Here is a 19,909-nt window from a genome sequence, read left to right as displayed (position 1 = left end):
CATGGCTACTATCCTGTCTGTGTGGCTGCTTTCTTACCAGAGCTACAGGGCACCCTGGGAAGCCCAGACCAGCCGTCTGACTCCACAGAAATGCTGGGCCGGCTTGCCAGTACCCTAACTGGCTTCGCTAGCTCTGTGAGGGGAAGGAGGCTGGTGTATGTCTGCCTGCAAGGCCCCAGAGATGGTGCTGTCCCAGCGCTGCATGGGCAGGTGGATTTCTCACACTTGGCTATCTTCCCCAGACTGTTAAAATTGAATGAAATAACGATCCCTTTCAGCTCTGACAGTCTGATTCAGCTGAATTCCAGGAGTGTCTTCATCCTTTGGGGGTTTTACAAGGTTCTCATAAAGCCTGTGAGGAGCCTGGGAATCGTGTCCCACTCAACCTGCTGTGGCTCCCCCTTCCCTCCTGCCTGGCCTCATCCTTCCCAGCCTGAGGGACAACACAGAGGATGTACCCGGGCACTGTGTGTGCAAACCCAGCTGCTCCCAGAAGTGCCCTGTGCCATCACTGTGGTGCCCCTGGGTCTTTGGCCCATGTCAGTATCCTGTCCCCACTGACCTCTTAAGAGGGAACTTCAGGACCAGCAGTCAGCATGTTTTTATTCCAGAAAGTGGCACACTGGGGCAGAATCTTACTTTGCCTCCCCCAGGCCCCGCTTTGCTTTGGAGGCACATCCTGTGGAGTCTGGGTGGCTGGTCAAGGGCCGACCAGCTCTGGCCCCAGTGAGGGCACAAGGTGGGCACAGCCTATTCTAGGCCGTACTGTCCTTTGGTGGCAGGACCGTAGCCCACAGCAGCTTGAACTGCTGTGAAGCTGGAGGCCAGAGGCTCCTGTGGTTAACACACTGTCTCCACCCGGCCTCTCCCAGGACCACCCAGTGGTCTGAGTAGTGGACGCCGTTTCACCAGAGGTGGACACAAAGAAGTCCCCACCTGTGGGAGTGTCTGCTTTGTGGCTCAGTGTCTGTCCCTGACAGAGACCAGTGGCTTCTGCAACTCAAGGGATGGACTCCAACCCCAGTAGCACACTGCTCCATACACCCTGGGGCACCACATCCCTGGGCCACACATGCACTGCCGGTACTGTCTCTGGCCAGGGTCTCCTGGGAGTGGGTTCCCCTCTGCAATAACCCAGTGAAGCCGCTGGGACCCAGAGGAGACTGAGGCCTTCCTCCTCCGTTGCCCTGCAGTGGCCTGTCCTTCTGGAGGAGCCCTGGAGCTCAGGGCAGTGGTGGCTCCTTTCTGTGACCTTGCAAGTCTCCTCAGACCCTGTATGGAAGTCTGTCCTGGCTCTGAAGGGGCAAGGCCACCTTCAGTCTCAGACAGGAAGGTGGGCACAATATACGCAAGCGACCTGCAGTGAGCCTGTCTGTGCTGCTGCGTACTGGGTGTCCATCAACCTGTCCTGCATGCCATGGGCACTCCACTGGTTCAGCCTGGTTCCCCTGATGCATAGGCGCCTTCTGTGTACACACCAGCTCCTTGTGTCCCTTCTGTAAAGTGTCTGTTTGTGGGTTTTGCCCATCCCCTCCCGCCGCCTCTGGTACAAGTAGTGTCTTAGTTATTTTTCTGGTTGATGAGACAAAATACCCGACACCCGAGGGTAAAAGAGGAAAGGTTAATTCAGTCCACAGTTTGTGGAGGTTTCAGTCCATAGTCAGCTGGCTCCAAGGCAGGGTGGCATGGCCGAGGGGCAACAGTTCGTGGTGGTGGAAGATACCGAAAGCAACAGGAGAGAGTAGAGACTGTTCTGCCCATTTTTAAGTGGAATTTTCTGAAATGTTCTTTCTTAGTTTCACAGGTCCTCTGCCATGGATGGGTCAGGCCTCTCCCCACTCTCCAGGGGCTCTCTGCTCCAATGGAAAAGCACCTCTAAGTGGTCATGAGTCTGGGGTCCTCCCTCCTTTTCTGGATGATAGTTCTTAATGTTCTTTAAGCGTCTACTCCATGGTCAAGAAGATGTGTTTCTGTTTTCTTTAAACTTTATCTTTGTGATCTCATTGGACTTTTTGTTCAGTTGATTTTTTTTTTTCTTTGTCTTTTTGAGACAGAGTCTCTCTATGCAGTTCTGGGTGGCCTTGAGCTCACTTTGTAGCCCAGGCTGGCCTTGAACTCACAAAGATCTTCCCTGCTTCAGCCTCCCAAGTACTGGGATTACAAGCATGCACCACCACACCCGCCTTCCCTCTGGAATTAGCATTTAGCAAGGATATCTAGGTGTCCCTTGCTCGAGTAATACCCATCTCTTTGACTATAGACCTCTAACAGGGTGTGATACTTGGGGCATCTGTCTTGGTTCCTCCCCTTTGAGGTGCCTGGCTGGGTCTGGACTATGACAGGTAGGCCACACTCCCCCTGCGAGATGTAGTGGTGGAGAGTGGTGCAAGGTCTGTGGGGACTCTCTTCACCACCTTCCCAGTTTCTCCAAAGTCTAAAAGCATTCTGAAAAACAAAGGCTTGTTTGCTTTTTAATTAGGGACCCTCCACTTACACACTTGTTGGGGAGAAGATAGATGTAGTACCTCCCAGGGCTGCACTGTGAGGTAGTAAGATATCAGTCATTTGAATATTTACATCATGATATGTTCTTAAAATTGATATTTAAACCAGGCATGGTGGTAGATGACTGTAATCCCAGCACTCAAGAGGCTGAGGCAGGAGGATCGCTGCGATTCAGGGTCAGCCAGAACTGCATAGCAAAACCTTGTCTCAAACAGACAAAAAAAATTGTTTTTGATATTTAACTCTGAGTCCAGTGGTGCACACCTGTAACCCCTGCACTCTGGGAGGCTGAGGCAGGAGGATCCCAAGTTTTAGCCCCATCTGCACAACTTAGCAACTCAGGAAGATCCTGTCTTACAAAGCGGTTGGGGATACGGCTCAGTGTGAAAGTCCTGAGTTCAATCCCCAGGAAACAAGGCAGGAGATTCCTGTGTACTGAGGATTGTGATGTCCCAAGGAGCATGTGGCACCTACTATCTTCCCGTTATCTCAGTGACTCTTCAAGGTCAGTGTCAGGCAGCCTCTCCCCATATTGGGCAGTGAGCATGCAGCACCTGCACAGGTGAAGGGCCTCACTGGGCTCACCCTGCAGCTCACAGGCGCTGAGACTGTGCCAGCTCTGTGGCTCCCTGGCAGCCACCTCGTGATGCTGAGCAGGAGATAGCCCACTGAGCAACTCTCCAGTCTCACGCTGGGTTTATGAGCATCCTGTTCTTCTGTCTTTGTTCCCAAAGCCAACCCCCCCACCGAGATGACCCTGTGCTGTGCTTGGTCCCACAGGGCGACTATGACCAGAGCAGAACCAAAGTGCTGCACATGAGCCTCAACCCCACCAGCCTGGCCAAGCAGCGCCTACGTGAGGAGCGGGACCGGCTGCAGGAGGAGTGTGAGCGGCTGCGGGGGCTCGTGCATGCCCTGGAGAGAGGAGGCCCCATGCCCACTGACCTGGAGGCCACCACTGGCCTGGCCTCATCCAAAGAGGTGGCAGGTAGGCCCCTTGCCTGGCCTTCATTCCACAAGCAGGTCCTCCAGGCACCTGTCACGCCAGAGCAGCAGGTCCACATGGGTGGCTGAACAGGGCACACCAGCAACATGTTCCACAGAGCTGCTCTGCGTCACCAGGGACCGTGCAAACAGAGTCAGTCATCCATGGCTGTGGGCAGCAGGAAATAATTCGGGCAGCTGTGGAGAAGCATGCAACCACGGTCTTCTCAGACCCCTCAAACAAATTAATACCATTTATCAGTTGCTGTGTGCCCCATTAATCATGAGCAAATCCAATCCTCTGTGAAAGCAGGGCCATCTTTCACTGCACTAAGTACCCTCCACAGAGCCCAGGGCCCTGCCACAGAGGCCTTCCAGGCTGGCCACGGTGTCACTGCCTGCACCGCCCGCTTCAGTCTGTAAATCAAGGTAACAACCTCGGGACCTGCGCTTGTCACCTCTGCCACAATGAAGTGACAGCTGGAGTCTGCTCACACCATGCCTTGCCCTGGGTGTGTCCACCCTACAGCCTGAGGCCCAGCAATGTTGGGGTGGCTGGCCCTACTCCCCACTAGGTCTCATGGTGACCTGGCAACAGCTGCTCTGATGTTGGTGATCACCCTTGTCACCTTGCCCTGGGGGATGTTTACAGGGGCATGTGTTTCAACTTGTTTTTGGCAGTACTGGGAATTGAACCCAGGGCCTTTATGTTGAGCTATACACATACCTTCAGCCCTTTTCAAAACTTTTTTTTTTTTTTTTAAATTTTGAGGTAGACTCTTGATAAGTCACTAAGTTGCCTAGGCCAAGCTGGAACTTGCAGTCCTCCTGCCTCAGCCTGCCAGAGTGCTAGAGTTATAGGTGTGCACCACCACCATGCCCACCTGGCTATTTTCTTTAAATGCAATTTGTGGTTTTTTTCTGAATTGCCTTTCATCCAGTGAAGCCTTTTTCTCTTTGCTTCCCACGTATTTGTCAACTCATTCTGTGAAGCATTCAGCATCCTCACAAACTGGGAGAGTGTAGCTGTCTTCTTGGGCCTTTCCTGAAGTGCAGAGTGGTGTTGGGCAGATGGCTTTCGTTCTCCAAGTCAGCCCTTTGTCATCCCCTCCTGTTTTTTCCCACCTTGTATAGAGTGCTGAGATGGTGACCTGGGACCAACGCAGGGCTGGTGTGCAGATGTTGAGTCATAGGAAGAAGCCAGGCCAGGGTTGGAGTGACCATCTACAGTCCCCCTCACATCAGCTGTCGCTTAGGCAGTCAGAGCCGTACTGGCAGTGAAGCCTAGAAGCCCTTACAGAGAGCCTGGCATGTAGCAAGTACTCAGTAACTGCACATTGTCTGTATTTTCATTGTCCTTGGTCTTGTTCCTGCGTCCCCATGGCTGTCCTCAGCATGTGATATCTCCAGGACCCCACCAGCCACTGTACCCAGTTAGCGAGTGTCCTCTCTGAGACCACCGTGAGGTCCAGCTGCTAACAGGCAGGAATCTACACCTTTGATATCCTGGAGGACTGAATCTGCCTGTCCCTTCCTGGAGGACTGAATCTGTCACCCCAGGACCTCATGTGTGGCCTGTGAGCTCACAGGGTTGTGGCAGCACCTACACGTGTGTGCCTGGCCCACCCTGTGCAGCTCAGGTTTTCAGGTAGGCACTTACATTGGCCTTATCAAGTCCCATCCTGTTGTAGTCAGGGTTTGCAAGGGAATAGATTTGATACAAGACACACAATTTATAGGATTATTTATAATATTCACCCAAAAAGTGAAATGCAGAAGAGTGCAAGAGATCTGTCCATGCACTAGAGACTCAAAGAATCCAATGCAGGGCCTGGATCCCACAGCAGTGTCCTGCACTAGTCCAGCTGAAGACCTAGAGCCCATGGCAGTATCCTCCATGAGTCCAACTGGAGGCCTAGAGCCCACAACAATGTCTCAAGTCTGTATCAAGGGTCTGCCCTGGGAAGGCCCAAGGGTCAATGGTGGAAGCTAGAAAGTCTGTACCAGTGGAATCTGCACTGGAGCCAGGAAGTGACACTCAAAGGAAGGACCAGAGGTTCCATGCTTAGCAACAGCAAGTCCCCAAGCTCTTTCAGTGATGAAAACAGCTGAGTTCATATCAGGAAAACCAGCATGACAAGCTTTTCCAGGAGAATCAGCAGCACCATCTTCCCCTCCAGTTCTCCTTTTATGCTGTTGGCAACAATCCTCAGGTGGGCCTTCCACACCCAGAACCACGCTAATTCAGTTCAGCTGGGTGTTACAAGTTGACCATTAGTTAATCCACCACACACCCCTTTCTCTGGCCCAGCATCCAGGCTTGTTAAGAAATTTGCCAGAGCCAGGCCTGGGGCAGAGTTCCTACTCCCTCTTCCCTGGTGTAGCAAAGGAAATAAGCAACATGGTATGAGGACCAGCTGGGCTTGGGGCTGGTTCTTCAGGTACTGCTTTGAGCACCTCACTGCTTGAGGGGTCTTTATGCTTCTGCCCCCTTCCGCTCCAGACTTTCATTTCTCATTGGCGCCCTCTGCTTGAGGCCCACAACAGCAGCCAGGCCGTGGGAGACTGCTGGAGCTGACACACCTGCCTGGTCATGTGACCCCAGAAGCACACAGAGCCGTAGCCTGGCCCAGGCTTGGTGACAGAGCATGCTGTGAAAAGGGTCCCCTGCTGCCTGATAGGCTTTGTGGCCTTTGACAAGCATTTCATGCTGCACTTCCATGCAGCGAAGATGGGAAACAGAAGCCAGGAGCAATCGAAGGCCCTCCCTTGGGACTGCCCAGCAGAGGTTGTCAGTTCTAGGTGTATTTCCGGCTTCCACCACCACAAGGGCTTCTCTGTGGTTTGGGCTGCGGCTGCACAGGCCAGTCTGTATCCCTGTGGGATGACTTCTCTGAGCTTGTGCTGTCTGGGTGTCACTGGAGTGTTTTTGGCAGGTGTTTTTGAAAAGGCTCTTTGGAGACACCCTCTTGCCATGATGGATGTCACAGATTGGTTTTGAGCCTCTGCCCAGGGACTGCTTTCTTCACTTATCTAGTAAAACCTCTTGTGCTGCTCCTGTCAACCAGCCCCATGTTGGCCTTGGGTGCCCAGTACTAAGAGTCTGGCCATGATACGTGTTTTAGGCTGCGGCAGATAGGCTCAGAAGATGGGTCTCTACCTCACATCTGAGGGATACTGAGAAACCCCCAAGTTTCCCCCATGGAACAAATTAGTGCCAGGGTTGCCTGGAATTTAGAAGATGAGGGCAAGCAGAGGTCCAGGCCAGATGTGGCCAGCTAGAGGATGGAAAGGAGGCACTGGGGCAGTGTGGGCATTTCTGCTCAGGTGGCCAACTGCACCTCCCAATCCCAGGCTCCTGGGTTGGTTTTTATTTCATTTTCCTTAAGGCTTACACCCACAGAAAGAGAAAGAATGTGGCCACAAGCTTTCACATTGGAAAGTGGGTGGTTGAGGGGTTGGTGACCAAGCTGATTCAGGAAAGCTGGTTCTAAGCCAGTGCCTGGGACAGGATCCAGGATGCTCAGGCCACAAAATTCCCAAGGGGCATAGGACAGTAGCCAGGGATACTGGGGAGGGGTGGCTGGCTAAGCTGAGGAAGGTGGAGGAAGCATAGTGGAGACTTGAGCAGAGGGATAGATGGTAGGAAAGAGGGAGGTAGATATCTTGCAGATGGAAAGGGGACCAAGAGATGGAGGGGGGGTATTAGAGGGAAGGGGGATGAGAAAAGAATTGAGGTGTGTTATGTACCTGTGCCAGTTCCCATCAGGAATGTAATCATTATGTACTGCAAAGATGTACCAATAAAAATACATTCTTAGACAGATGCAGATTCTCAGGCCCCAGCTCTGACCCCTGGAGTCAGAAGCCCTGGGTGGGCCCCACAATCTGCTCATGAGTCCAATGGACTCATCTTCACCACAGCTCTGGAGAGGGCAGGAGGAGGGCGCTGGATAGCTCCAGTCAGGGCGGGAGTTCCGAGCAGAGTGCAAGGCTGAGGCAGGTGCTGAGATAATCCCAAGGTGGCCTTTCAGCCAACTTGACCAGAGAAGCCGACAGGCCCAGGAGAACTGTGGCCAGCTCAGCTGAGACGTGTGGTACAGCCATAGAGGGCGGGCCTTGCTGCCTGCTCAGGGTTCCCCTAGTGACTGATGATGCAAAGGCAGTGAATCCAACATCCAACAGAGTAAGCCCCCCATGGTGAAAAATATAGAGCAGAATAAGTGAGTGAGTCCACAGGGAACAGAGGATTAGAGCAGAGGAAAACTGTGTCCTGGTTATGCCGAGAGGGGTAAGAACAGGCTTTCAATAGTGCTACAGAGCGTGGAACCCAAAGGAAATCCAAAGAGGAGAAAGTGGACTTTGGGGAGCTAAAAATACCTAGAACTAAATGAAAATCTTAGTAGATTTATAAGATAAAGTTGAGAAAGTTTATCTGAAAGTAGAAGAAATAGGTACAGAAAAAGGATAAAAAGGGGGGCTGGGGATTTAGCTCAGCGGCAAAGCGCCTGCCTGGCAAGCACAAGGTCGTGAGTTCGGTTCCCAGTACCGGAGAAAAACAAAAAAAAAACCAAAAAAAAAAAAAAAAGGGATAAAAAGGTAAGAAACATGAGAGGACTGGTCCAGGAGGTCCAGAGCAGAGGCAAGGGAAGTGGGAGGGAATACACAGAGCTTTTGAGAATGTTCCCCAGAGCAGGGGAGCTGGCACTGTGTTGCAGAAGACACTCAAGAGGTCCTTAGCACAGATGCAAAGGACCCCTCCAAACACACATCATCACAGCCTTCCAGGGCACTGGGGACAGAGAGAAGACCCTGTAAACTTCTAGAGAGAAAATGGAAACATCCCCTGCCAAAGGAGTGGGGATCAGATCTGCGTAATGCTTCTCAGCAGTGCACTGAGCGGGCACAGGCAGGATGTAAAGTGACCTGCAGCTCAGCAGGTCATGCTCATGCCTCATGCCTCATGCGTGTGCACCCCAGCTACCCACCTAGGCACATCCAAAGGAGGGATCACATGCATTTCTAGATGAACAAGGTCTTAAAATATTTACCTCCTGTGTATCCTTTCTCAGAAAGCTACTCAAGGATGTGTTCCAATAAAATGAGGGCATAAACTAAAGGAGATAGAGAACCCTGGAGACAGGGAAAGCACAGGCTATGAACTTTGAGGGCAGGTGGCACACATGGAACCTGTCAGTGTTCTGAGACGTCCTCAAAGAGAGGAGATGTGGGCCAGAGCCTTCCAAGCCATGTGCTGGTGTGGGTTTCCATGGGTGTGGATCCTCTGGTCTCTGGACTGCTGCTTCTGGCAGCATGTGGTCGCCTCCCTCATAGTCACAGAATAAGTCAGGAAGTGCCAATGTAGATAGTGTAGATAAAATGGTGCCCGAGTTAGTGATGAGTGTGTACAGAACTAAGCAGGCGGAAAAGCCTGGGCAGTCATTAGCTCCAGGGAAAACAAAAAGCTGTGCAAGAAGCAAAAGTCATCCTGGTTTTCCACATGGCCCTGCTCTGACCAGCATTTACACGATCACCGGAGAGCTGAGGCCAGATTTAAACAAAGCTATGAGCGGTATGTCAGAAGGATAGAGCTGGAAGTTCCCACATGGAGGCTCCGGGGAAGAAGAGCTGAATCCCTGTCTTCCTAGCAGGAAGGCAGTAGGTAACACCCAGGTCCTCAGATCCAAAGACACAGTTGAAATGTGCTTTTTCATGGAGAAATGTTTTATCCCAACTTGAGCAGCTGGAAGATGAAAGCCAAGGTCTCAGGGAAAGAGCAGGAGGCAAGGTGAGGGAGATGGCTGCTCCCTGACAAGTCTGGCATGGGTAGACTCTAAAATATAAATTTTGCATAAAAACAAAGTCTGAAGTTGAAGAGAACAAAGCCAGAATGTAAGCTTGTGGGAGCGTGGTGAGCTGCAGCCCAGTGGGAGCCCTGCTCCAGGCCTCTCAGCGTGCTGGGCCACGAGCAAGTGGCTGGATCCTGAGAGGTCCTGGCAGTGCCAGCACTGGCATCCACCAGGCAGGTGGGAGGAGGAGTCGGGTCCCTTAGGCCCCCTTCTTGGGGGACTCCTCCGGGATAGAGCTGTCACCTCGGCAGGGTGGATCTCTGGGAGGGGATTCTGGGTCATGGTCAGTTACTTGGGTCAGATCAACTCCCTAGGCTGTTCCAGGGGCTCCCAGCTGGAAATAGGAGGGGAAGTGCAAGGGAAGACATGGCCTCGGCATAGCGAGTCACCCCACTGTGTAGTCTGTACTCCGCTTCAATCCTCTCACCACTCTGTCCCTGCAGATCCATTTCTCCATGCAGGGAGGGAACTGAGCGGTGAAATTGCAGGCAAGGCCTGGTGTTTCTCCCAGGCCAGGGTGTACCCCACCACCATGGCCACATTAACCCCAGGCTGGTGCAGTTCTGCCGGGCAGCAGCCTCCCTCCTCCAGGGAAGCTGCTTGGAGTATCCAAGCACCTGCCTGTGGACCCCTGCGCAGCAGGTGAGCAAATGGCCATGGCTTTGCCATTGCTGAGTGGGTCGCAGGCCCCAATATGACTGAGTATACTTCTGCTTGCCAAGTAAGCACAGTCTTGACTCAGAACACTTAGTCACTGGCACCCAACACATGGGCTACAGAGCAGAGACCTGTCACCAACAAGAGGCGCAGGTCAGTGGACAGTCTCTTCCTGTCCTGAGAGCAAGGGGCAGACAGAGCAGAGAGTGAAGTGGGTGGCGAAGGAACCTGCTGTCCTCCCTTTCTTGGGCAGAGTGCCGAATGGTCTGTGTGTCATTTGCCTGGAGTTGCCGAGGGCTTCCTCTGTTCTCTGCCCGGGTCTCAGGGCTGGAGAGGATATTACAAATAAGCAAGGTGGCCTCAACCTTCAGGGGCTGCTGTGCTCCAAGGGTCAGGCAGGGACACCCATGGGTGGTTCCTCTGGCTGCCCTGATAGGAACCACTAGGTAGCCCTTGCCCAGGTCTCAGCCCACAGAGACTAGAGTCCAAGCCCAGCCCCCCCAAGCCACTCCTGGCTCTGCATGGCCCCCTGCTGTACCCAGGCTGTGCCGGGAGATCATTAATTGCTGTTTAATTAGGCAGCACATTAATATTAAAACAATCTAATCTTGTCAGGGTGACACGTTGAAGGTGATCAAATTCGTCACTGCCTATGTGGGCACAGTGGATTCCAAGGTGTCTCTGGGGAGGAAAAAGGGAAGTGGCCACCTGAGACCCCGTCCCTGTGCCACCTGCTCTGCCCTGAGGAGGAGAGCAGCCCCAGGGGCTGGTTTGGGGCCTGCAGAGAGCAGCGCTCTGCTTTCCTTTCCTCTGTGCTTCCTTGGCTGCTCCCTCTCCAGACTGCTGCCAGCAGGGCAATAAGGACAGTCCAGTGCCAGGAGCCGGGGTGCAGGCCTGTCCTTAAGTCATATTCCCATGCCCCCTTGTCCTTAGGGCAGGGCTGTGGCCTCCCAGGTCCCATCTGCTTATAGGGAAGTGTGAGTTGAGGATGGAGGTTGGATGGCTCAGAGATAGGGTTCAGAGGTCTCGTCACAGTGTGCTGGGGCTTTGTCAACCATGGCCTCACATAGATGGGCTGTACCCCTGGTCTGCTCTGAGCAGATGGCTGCAGTGTGCTCTATGCTCAGCCTTGAACTTCATGTTGCAGGTACTTGGACAAGGCCCTGTGAGCAGGCATGTCCCCCACAACCCCCAGGCCAGCAGTGAGCTTTCTTAGATGGATGTGGGATTCTGGGCCAGCAGCTCTTACTCTTCAAAATCAATGCTGCCTGCCTGTCCTGCGGCCCCCATGGTCCCCGACATGAAGTCTGCAATCACTCTGACAACTACATCCTGACACGTGTAACAGGCGAACATGCAGTCACAGGTCCTGCAGTGGCATCTGTAAGTCAGCAGTCAGGACAGGAGAGCATGCCCTGCAGAGCCAGGCCTGACAGCCTCTGTGCATGCTGGCGAATGGGGTGACAGCTGTGGTGCAGAGGGATCCGGCTGGGCCACGGCTTCTTCCTGCCAGTGTTCATCTCGGTAGCCTGGGAAAGCAGAGCCTGTGTTCCGGCACCAGCCCCTTGAGCACCTGTTAGTCTTGCTTGGTGAGATGCTGACATCCCTGTGCCTTGGCCTTGTGCTTGCTGATCTTAGCAGGTTTGTACTTTCCTGAATCTTCATGTGCTGCTTAATTTTGGGTTCTACTTTGCACGTTTTGAATACCGGGGTAGGAGATTGGAGATCTTTTTTAAGTTCTGTGAGGAATGCTGATTTCTGCTTGCTTCGGCAGGCAGCCTGCAAGGCTCTTCACACCTTCCGGCCTCAAGGTCTATGCTTTGCCTGCGGGGTTTTTTCATGCCCTGCACTTTGTGGGCCAGTTGGGTCCTGGGCAGCGGTCCAGCCTTGGTGTAGTTCTAACCCTTAGTGTGCTGTCTAGGGTCCGATTCCACATGCCTAGCTCACAGATGCTCTTAGAACTTCCAGCAAGCTCCCGACACATCCTATGTGCCCGAGGGCCCTCTCAGTACCCTGCCCTGCCCTGGCCTGGCCTGTAGTGCAATTCTGCAGCAGCATTGCATTCACGGCCGGGACTAGCATGGTGCCAAGAGGAGAAAAGCAGGATTTGTTCTGCTCTGTGTCAGAGAGAAGATCCACCCTCCCAAGATTCACCCTGTGCTGTGACCACTGTGTAGGGGGTTTCAGGTGTTTGCTAGCTATGTCCACCTCTGCAGGATGCCAGAAACTGTAGAAGGAGAAGGAGAAAAAAAAGGAATTCTCCCATTTGCTTCTTGGGCCAGAAAGTGAGAGACACCCTTGACACCCTCTCTGCAATCTGCTCATGCCAGGCTTCGGGGCCTCGAAGCCAAACGTTCCCCATCGCTGGTAACCAAAAACCTTTCAGGAAAGAAACCTCTAGGCCCAGGTGGTTTACTAGTGAATCTTACCAAATGCTTGAAGAAAAATTAATAGTAAGCACATATAATTTGCTAGGAAAATAGGAGAGGCAGCCTTCTCAACATTTTTTAGAAAGCACATGCTGCCTTGATTTCAAAGCCAGTGACAGGACTGAAAGAGAAAATCACAGGAATTTATTTCTTCTAGGAACACGCAGCTGGTTTAGTGTTAAACATCAGTTGATGTCATCAAAAAAAGAAAAATCACACAGATCAGTTGATACTGTAAGATCATTTGTCAAAATCCAGCACCTATTCATGACAAAAACACTCAGCAAACTAGGAAAAGATGGGAATTTCCTCCACAAAACAAAGACCATCTACAGAAGGCTTGCATCTATCTCGGACCTCAGTGCACAAGGCTGAGAACATCTCCAGATCAGAACCACGGCAGAGATGTTCTGTCCGCCACACCAGAGCTCCAGACCTGGAGGAAAAAGAGGAAGGGATGGCAGACAGGATGGAAAGGACAGAGAAGGTGCTTCCTCTCCACACACGGCAATGAAAGACTCAGGCAATGAAAAGGAAACTGAAGTCCAGTGACTCATGTGCTGCCCTTTGGCCCTGCTGAACTCACTTCCTGAGGGCTATGTGCGTTGTGTATTACTGACTACAAACAATAAGCGCATGGAAATAGCACCAGTTCTGGAGTGCATAGCCCCCAGAAAGGGAATCCACAGATACAAATCCAACAGAGCTATGCTGACAGCCGCAGAATACTGTAGCACAAGGTCAGAGGTATAAGTAGATGTACTGAGCTCATTTGGGGTTTAGAAGGTTGGGTACAAGAAAGATGCCAGCTCCACCCCAGCTGAGCTGCAGGCCCGCATGGTTGAATAAGACTCAGCTGGGCTGATGATGCCGCATGTCCAGTCTCTTCCTTAGCTGGCTCAGCCTCTCCCCCTTGGAATCTGCATCTGGCTTCACTGCCTCCTCCAGAGTTCACAGTGGCAGAACACGGGGTTAGATTTTCGTTCTTTGTCTTTATGGGAACTGGAACCCTGTGTTTCCATGACACTATCACCCAGTCACTGGTAGACGCCCACTGCCCAGAGGGGACAGCCCGAGGTGAGGGCGGGGTGCCATGCTCCAGACCATGGAGATGTCACACCATGGGGTCTATGGCTGGGAGACTCTGGGAGGAGCAGCAGTGCAAGTTCAGGGGCCAACCTGGCTGCCAGGCCTCGGGGTATGAGTGTGCCATGGAGCCAGGAACAGGGGAGTCTTCAGAGAGAGGGAATGGGTCCATCCCTGTGTTAGAGGCTATAGAACTCTTCTCCAGAGGTGTCGCCTCACTGGATGATATTTTAAAATTCTAAATAATAGTGAAATCTCACTAGTACATGTAGCTTTATCATGATGAAAGATGTTCTCACTTCTCTTAGCAGAACTGCCCCATCATAACCTCAGCATCGTCACTCTTTTCTGTTATGTTCATAGAAACTTACCCTTTAGGGTTTTGAAAGAACAATTATTATGTATAGAAAGTTTTAGTTTTTTGGGTCATCCATTCATTCCATCACTTTTAAGCTTAGGAAGTTCTTTAATGAATTGATAAACTCTGCTTTCTGCTAGACTTTTTAGTTTACTTTTCCTTGTAAAGGTGTAGTATCCTTAGAACTTCGGTGTGTGGCACAAGGTCAGAGTCTGAATCAGTCTTTCTCCAGACCGCTAACAAATTGCCCTGTGCCATTTATCAGAGGATATCTCCCTCCCAAGACTTATAATATGTCTGTCTTTGTGCTTGTTAAATTCCTATACATAACAGGATCTGTGTACCACCTGGTTTATCTTTTTTGTTTCATTTATCTATATTTTCAGTAATGGTGACTTCACAACATGTTTTAAAATATGTAAAACAGGTATTACTTTTTTTTTTTTTTCTTACCCAAAGCTGTTCTTAACCTGTTGTTATTCTAAGTGAACTTTAGAGTTACTTTGTCAAATTCATGAAAAAGCAGGTGAGGTTTTATTTTTAATTGAGATTGCTGTGAGAAGGAGCAACTTGGTCCTGTAGGGCGGAGGCTCCCAGAAACGGTCTGAGTGGAAGGACCCACTTTGAAGTCAGGGCAGAAGCATCCGGCAAGCAGGGAGCATCAATCCAGGCAAGGGGCTCACCCGGCCACCCTGTGCCACATGGGCGCCAGACCCCAATCGCACCACTTCACAGACTCCCCTGGTCACCTCATCCACCACCTGTGGAGCCTAGAGCTGAGATATCCCCCTAAGCTGGGGGATAGGTCTGTGCCTGTGTGTCTAGCTCAGAAATGTCCCTGTGTGAATGTGCGCAGAGCTCCTCCGGGTCATCAGTCAGTGCCACTGTCCTCTGACTTCACCCCCCATGGACGCAACTGCTCCTTCCCACTGCCTCGCACAGTACCACTGTGCCCCTGAGACAGCACACGTGGCACGTGTCTGCTGCTTGGTGCTCTGGGGTACGCAGGAGCACACACACATGAGAGCACAGACACACAGGTACACACATGGAGATACACCCATATAAGGAATCAGCTGATGGAATTGGGGGTAGGGGAGACAAGGTCACAGATGAGTCAGCAGCTGCAGCCCAGGAAAGCCAAGGGTGCAGTTCTAGTTGGAGGTGCTGGGCTCAAAACCCAGGAAGACCCAGTCTCCTGGTTCACAGGCCACCAGGAAGGCTGTCGTCTTCCTGCTTGGGGACAGTCTGTCTTCTGTCCTCCAATGCAGATTTTACAGCACCCAGAAGTACTGTCCTAGACACACCCAGAATATGTTCAACCAGTATGTGGGCATCATGGCCACAGGATGGCACAGAGTCAGCCCACAGTCAGGGCCTCTCCATGGGCTGGACTCTGCATGGTGGCAGCTGGGCCTTAGAGCACTCTGGAGGAGCCAGTGGGGAAGGGTAGAGTTAGGGTTAGGCGGGGAGGCTGGGCCCACATACGCGCAGTCAGATCCCACTGACTCTAAGGCTGCTGCTTTCCCTTAATGCTGCATCCCCACCACACCCCACCCTTCCTGGGGCTGCTGTGACCCCACACTGTCATGGCCCCGCCACTCACCAGCTGTGTGACCTTGGGCTGCCCTGGCCTTGCTCCCAGAGCTCTGAGCCGAGGCTGAGCTCCATACCCCAGGGCTGTGGTGAATCCTCTTCTGAGCCTGAGCACTGCAGTGGCCTGCAGTGTATGCTTGGTGTGGTGGTGATGAGGGTGGCTGCCCACTGCCTGTCTGGGACAAGTGTGCCAGGCTTATGCGCAAAGAAACAGGAACAGTACCACAAGAAGGTCCCTTCCCAGTGGTTCTACCTCATTCAGCAGTTCCACAAGTGGTGACACCTGTTTGGGTCTAGGTGCTGCCTTCATTGACCAGTGCCCAGACACCCAAAATGTGTGGACAAAGGAACAGTTCCAGGAACCACCCTAGGACCAGTCCTGCAGCGCCGAGCTGTCAGAAAGTCTGTGGGAAGGCTACTCCTGGATTGGGCATGGCCATGGGACTCCTGCAAGGTTGGCCTCATCTGCTGGGAAGGTGACCCTGGCTGCAGAGGGGAAGATGACTGAGCTCAGAGCTGGCTGGGTCCCAGGTGAGAGGGGAGGAGTCTGTGACATGCCAGACATGATCCCTCCAGCCTTTCCTCTACCCCCACCCCACAGGGCTCTCCACTGCTCTGGAGCTTCTACAGTGCCAGGAGATCATGAGCTCTGATGTCCTTGGGGCTATGGGAGTGTGGGGGTCATAGTCAGGCTCCCATGGTGGGGCTCCTGAGCAAAGTCAGTATCCCTGCTGGGTCTGAGACCAGCCTGCTTGCCTCCTCTCAGAGGGCTGCTGTCTTCAGGCCTCTGGGCTTCCATTTCTGACTGCTGCTCCAGAGCAAGGCAGTCCCCACTGTGTTCCCCAGGCCTCCCCTTGGGCCTCAGTGCCAGCCTGCTGGCCATCCCATGTTGTCCCCAGGATGCTCCATTCCATTGCAGTCACTTTCCCCCATCTTTTCCTACATCCCTTAAACCCGCACAGCTGAGGCCTCTCGCCCTTCCTTCAGCCTACAGGAGACAGAGTCCTGTGCTCCTCTGTTGTACTTTATCCTGGGTCCCCGTAGCTGAGGTTGGGGCCTGCCTCCACTTGCCCTGTAAACCCACCAGGTCTGCATCCAGGCAGTGTCTGCAGCCAGAGATAGCTATATAACTGCGGTTGCCTGACTGTGGCCCATTATCCTTGGCTTCCTGGTAGGTCTGTAAACTTTGCTGGGTAACTCAAGCCGAGTGTCCAGTTAAGGATTTTGGTGTGATTTCATTTAATCCGTCAGTTGAAGTGGGAGCTCTGCAGTTCCTGACACAGTGAAAAGGTGCAGCCACCATGACCTTCCCACCTTCAGACAGTAGTGTGCCCTGGCTAGGTGGGGGCCTGGAAGCAAGTCAGAAACCCCCAGTGGTCTGGAAGGGAGATGAGCCCTTCATCATAGATTGTGTGGGTTCCTTGTGGGAATGAAAAATCAGTGAGGTCTGACTTGCTGGTATGGACAGGTCACCTTCTGCAGTCACCACCTGCCCTATTTTCCTTGTCCTTGGAGAAGTGGTCTGCCCCGCACCCACTGAGCTGTATATAACAAGGCTGCTGTATTAGCCTGCACATTCCTAAGCTGTGTCACCGTGCTCTGCTCCCCTCACAGTGGGGTAGCTAAGCTACAGGAGCCCTGCTACGGAATGGGGATGCGGCAGCTCAGTGCTGCAGCTCCGAGTCCAGCAGTGGCCTCCACTGCAACCCACACTGCCCAGCCCATGTTCCTGAGCATGCACTGGCCCCACAAGATGAGCAAAAGGTTCTGTGCCTAGGGTTGTTGGCTAGGATGGCAGGGGCACTGGTGACAGGACTGGCCCTTGATGTATCACAGAGACTGTAGGAAGCAGGACACCAGAAGAGGAAGATGGCATGATGATGGTGATGAAGCCTCTGTGACCTGCCTCAGCACTGCCCTTCCAGTTTGCCTTGATTTGGGATATTCAGCACATGTTCAAGGGCTGGGCAGTAGGTGATGCTCTCTGGTCCTTACTGTTGGGCCTGATGAGGACTGGTCATGTCAACTGTCTCTAGTCCATAAGAACCATTATTCTTCTACTTTAGGGGTGAGGGAAGGGAGCTTGTAGGTGAAACAACATGCCCCAAGTAGAGGACGGGATCCGGGTTCTGCGTCCCTCAGTGTCCGTCCCACCTTGGCCTGGGCAGCTCCTGCTCCCCTCCAGGGATACCATGGTCAAGCCTCTTAGAACTCTCTAACCTGTACCCCTTTCCATCATGTGTGTGCTTCTCACAGGGCAATGCCTCCCTCTCTGGAGCTGACTGCTCATCCCTCTGTGTGGTTTTCCTCTGAAACTAGAGTGGGCCAAGGGGGCCTCTGCTGCTTGACCTGGCCAGGTCCTGGAACATCTATTGAAACCACCCAGTGATTCTTAATAAGTCGTAGGGCCACTGCTACAGATTTGAGAACACCTTTGCCACCCAGAAGGATCAGCATCCCATTTGCAATCAGTCGTCCTGCTCATAACCCCAGCCAGTTGCTTATCTCTGGTCTTTGTTGATTTGCCTTTTCTGAACATTTCATGTATTCTGCTGTCTTTCACAGAGCCTGGTGCTTTGAGGTCCCTCTGTGACATAGCATGTGTCAGTACGCATTTCTTGTCCTAGTAAAGCTCCATGCTACGGAGGGGCCGTGTTTTTATTTGTCCATGCGTTAATCAGTGGCTGTTGGGGTAGCTGTGGACATCTGTACACAGTCTTTGGTGGGCAGAGGTTCTCACTTATTGTGCATAGAGGTGAGGTTTCTGAGTTACATGGTCACTTAGAGTTTCTTAAGAAACTCTCCAGTTGTTTTCCGGAGTGCCTGCACCATCTCACATTCCCTGAGAGGGCTCCTGCTGCCTCTGCCACCTCACACTTGTCATTATCTGTCTTCTTGATGTAGCCATCCTAACGGGTGCAGAGTGGTATCTTATTGTGGTTGCATTTCCCTAATGACTAATGATGTTGAGTGTGTTTTTACCACCCATTAGCCATTCATATGTCTTCCTCCGTGAACTGTCTGCTTAAGTCTTTGCCCAGCTTTTAATTGGATTGTTTGTCTTCTAATCATTTTCTTAATGCGTTCTTTTGATAAGCAATGTTTTTAATTTTTAATGAAGTATAATTTATCAATTTTTCCTTCTATTTAGCGCTTTGTTCTATGAAATCTTTGCTTACCCCTGGCTTTGCAGTCGCTTGTTTTTTCCAGAAGCTTTTACATTTGGATTGTGATCCTCATACAAGTTATTTTTGGATACAGTGAAAAGACAGAATCAAGTTTTGTTTTCTTTGACTTATTCAGTTGTTCCAGCTCCATTTGTTAAAAAGAGATGCCTTTCCCCCACAGAATTGTTTTGACTCCTCTTTTGAAAATCGACTGATGCTGTAAGTTTTGGTGTAGAGTCTCTGTTCTGTTCAAGTGATCAGTGTCCTTGTCTGTGTGCCAGTGACACTCACTTTTGATACTTAAACGTACTAGAGACTAAACCCAGGGCTGTTCTCACTGAGCTAAACCCCAGGGCTCCCTTGCACCCTATTTTTTGAGAGAGAGTCTCATTAAGTTTCTTAAGCTAGGCTTGTACTGGCAGTCCTCCTGCCTCAGCCTCCCAGAGAGCTGAGATTATAGGCATGTACCACCATGCCCAGCTGGCTAGTGCTTTCTTGTAGAGCAGACTGGTCTTCCCGCTTTCTTTTTAAAGATTGTTTGCATCTCTGTTCATCTCTGCAGCAACCTGGCCTGAGTGACCACACACTTGGAGCCTCACTCCCCTCAGGTCTGCTCAGGTCACTGTCTCAGGTCTTGACTCATCTCTTCCCATCTCCCTTACTTCCTGTCCCCTCCTCTGCTCTTTTTCTCTTTTTTTTCTTCCATGTTCTGAAATACTGCCTCTTTTACTTATTTTCCATTTTGGCTTTGCTGTGGTTTGGATTTCTGATTTCTAGAGTGGAGTTTTCCTGCCAGGTCACAGAAGCAGTGTTGACTGAGGTCCCACTGTGAGCAGCCTGGCACCAGGGACTTCATGTGCACTTGTCAGCCGTGTGTCACTCAGCATCCCAGAGTAGAGAGAACCTCCTCCACACGTAGCCCTGAGGTGCTGTGTGGACAGATAGGTACAAACTTCTGCCCCAAGGGAAGTGACAGTCTAACCAAGGAACATCGACTTTCATCTCTGTAATGAAAGACCTGAGACTGTCAACTCACAAAGACAAAAGGTATATTTTGGCTCACAGTCATGTAGGTTCCAGCTTGTGATTGGTTGGCTCTGTTTGGGGGCTGTGGTGAAGCAGCACAGCATGGCAGGTGCACATAGCAGACCAAAAGAGCAAGAAAGGGACCAAGATCACAGTCTCCTTCAGGCGCATACAGCCAGGGAGTGACCTAGTGCCTCCTACTAGGCCCCACCCCTCAACACTTCCATCACCTTGCCTTAGTGCCAGCCTTTC

General features: G+C 51.9%; 1 protein-coding gene across 8 annotated transcripts in view; it reads left to right on the top strand.

Moving 5' to 3' along the window:
• Positions 1 to 19,909, top strand: part of Mad1l1 (MAD1 mitotic arrest deficient-like 1 (yeast)) — a 331,751-nt gene that overhangs the window by 241,691 nt on the left and 70,151 nt on the right. For all 8 annotated transcript variants that reach the window (XM_013521213.1, XM_005397818.2, XM_005397819.2 and 5 more), the window contains one exon: positions 3,286 to 3,493. In XM_013521213.1, coding sequence (XP_013376667.1) covers positions 3,286 to 3,493 — 208 coding nt within the window. The remainder of the gene's footprint in view (positions 1 to 3,285; positions 3,494 to 19,909) is intronic.

The sequence above is a fragment of the Chinchilla lanigera genome, unplaced genomic scaffold (genome assembly GCF_000276665.1).
Source record: "Chinchilla lanigera isolate Chin_1 unplaced genomic scaffold, ChiLan1.0 scaffold00059, whole genome shotgun sequence".
NCBI classification, from domain to species: domain Eukaryota; kingdom Metazoa; phylum Chordata; class Mammalia; order Rodentia; family Chinchillidae; genus Chinchilla; species Chinchilla lanigera.
This window is presented reverse-complemented; position numbering and strand designations above follow the sequence as displayed.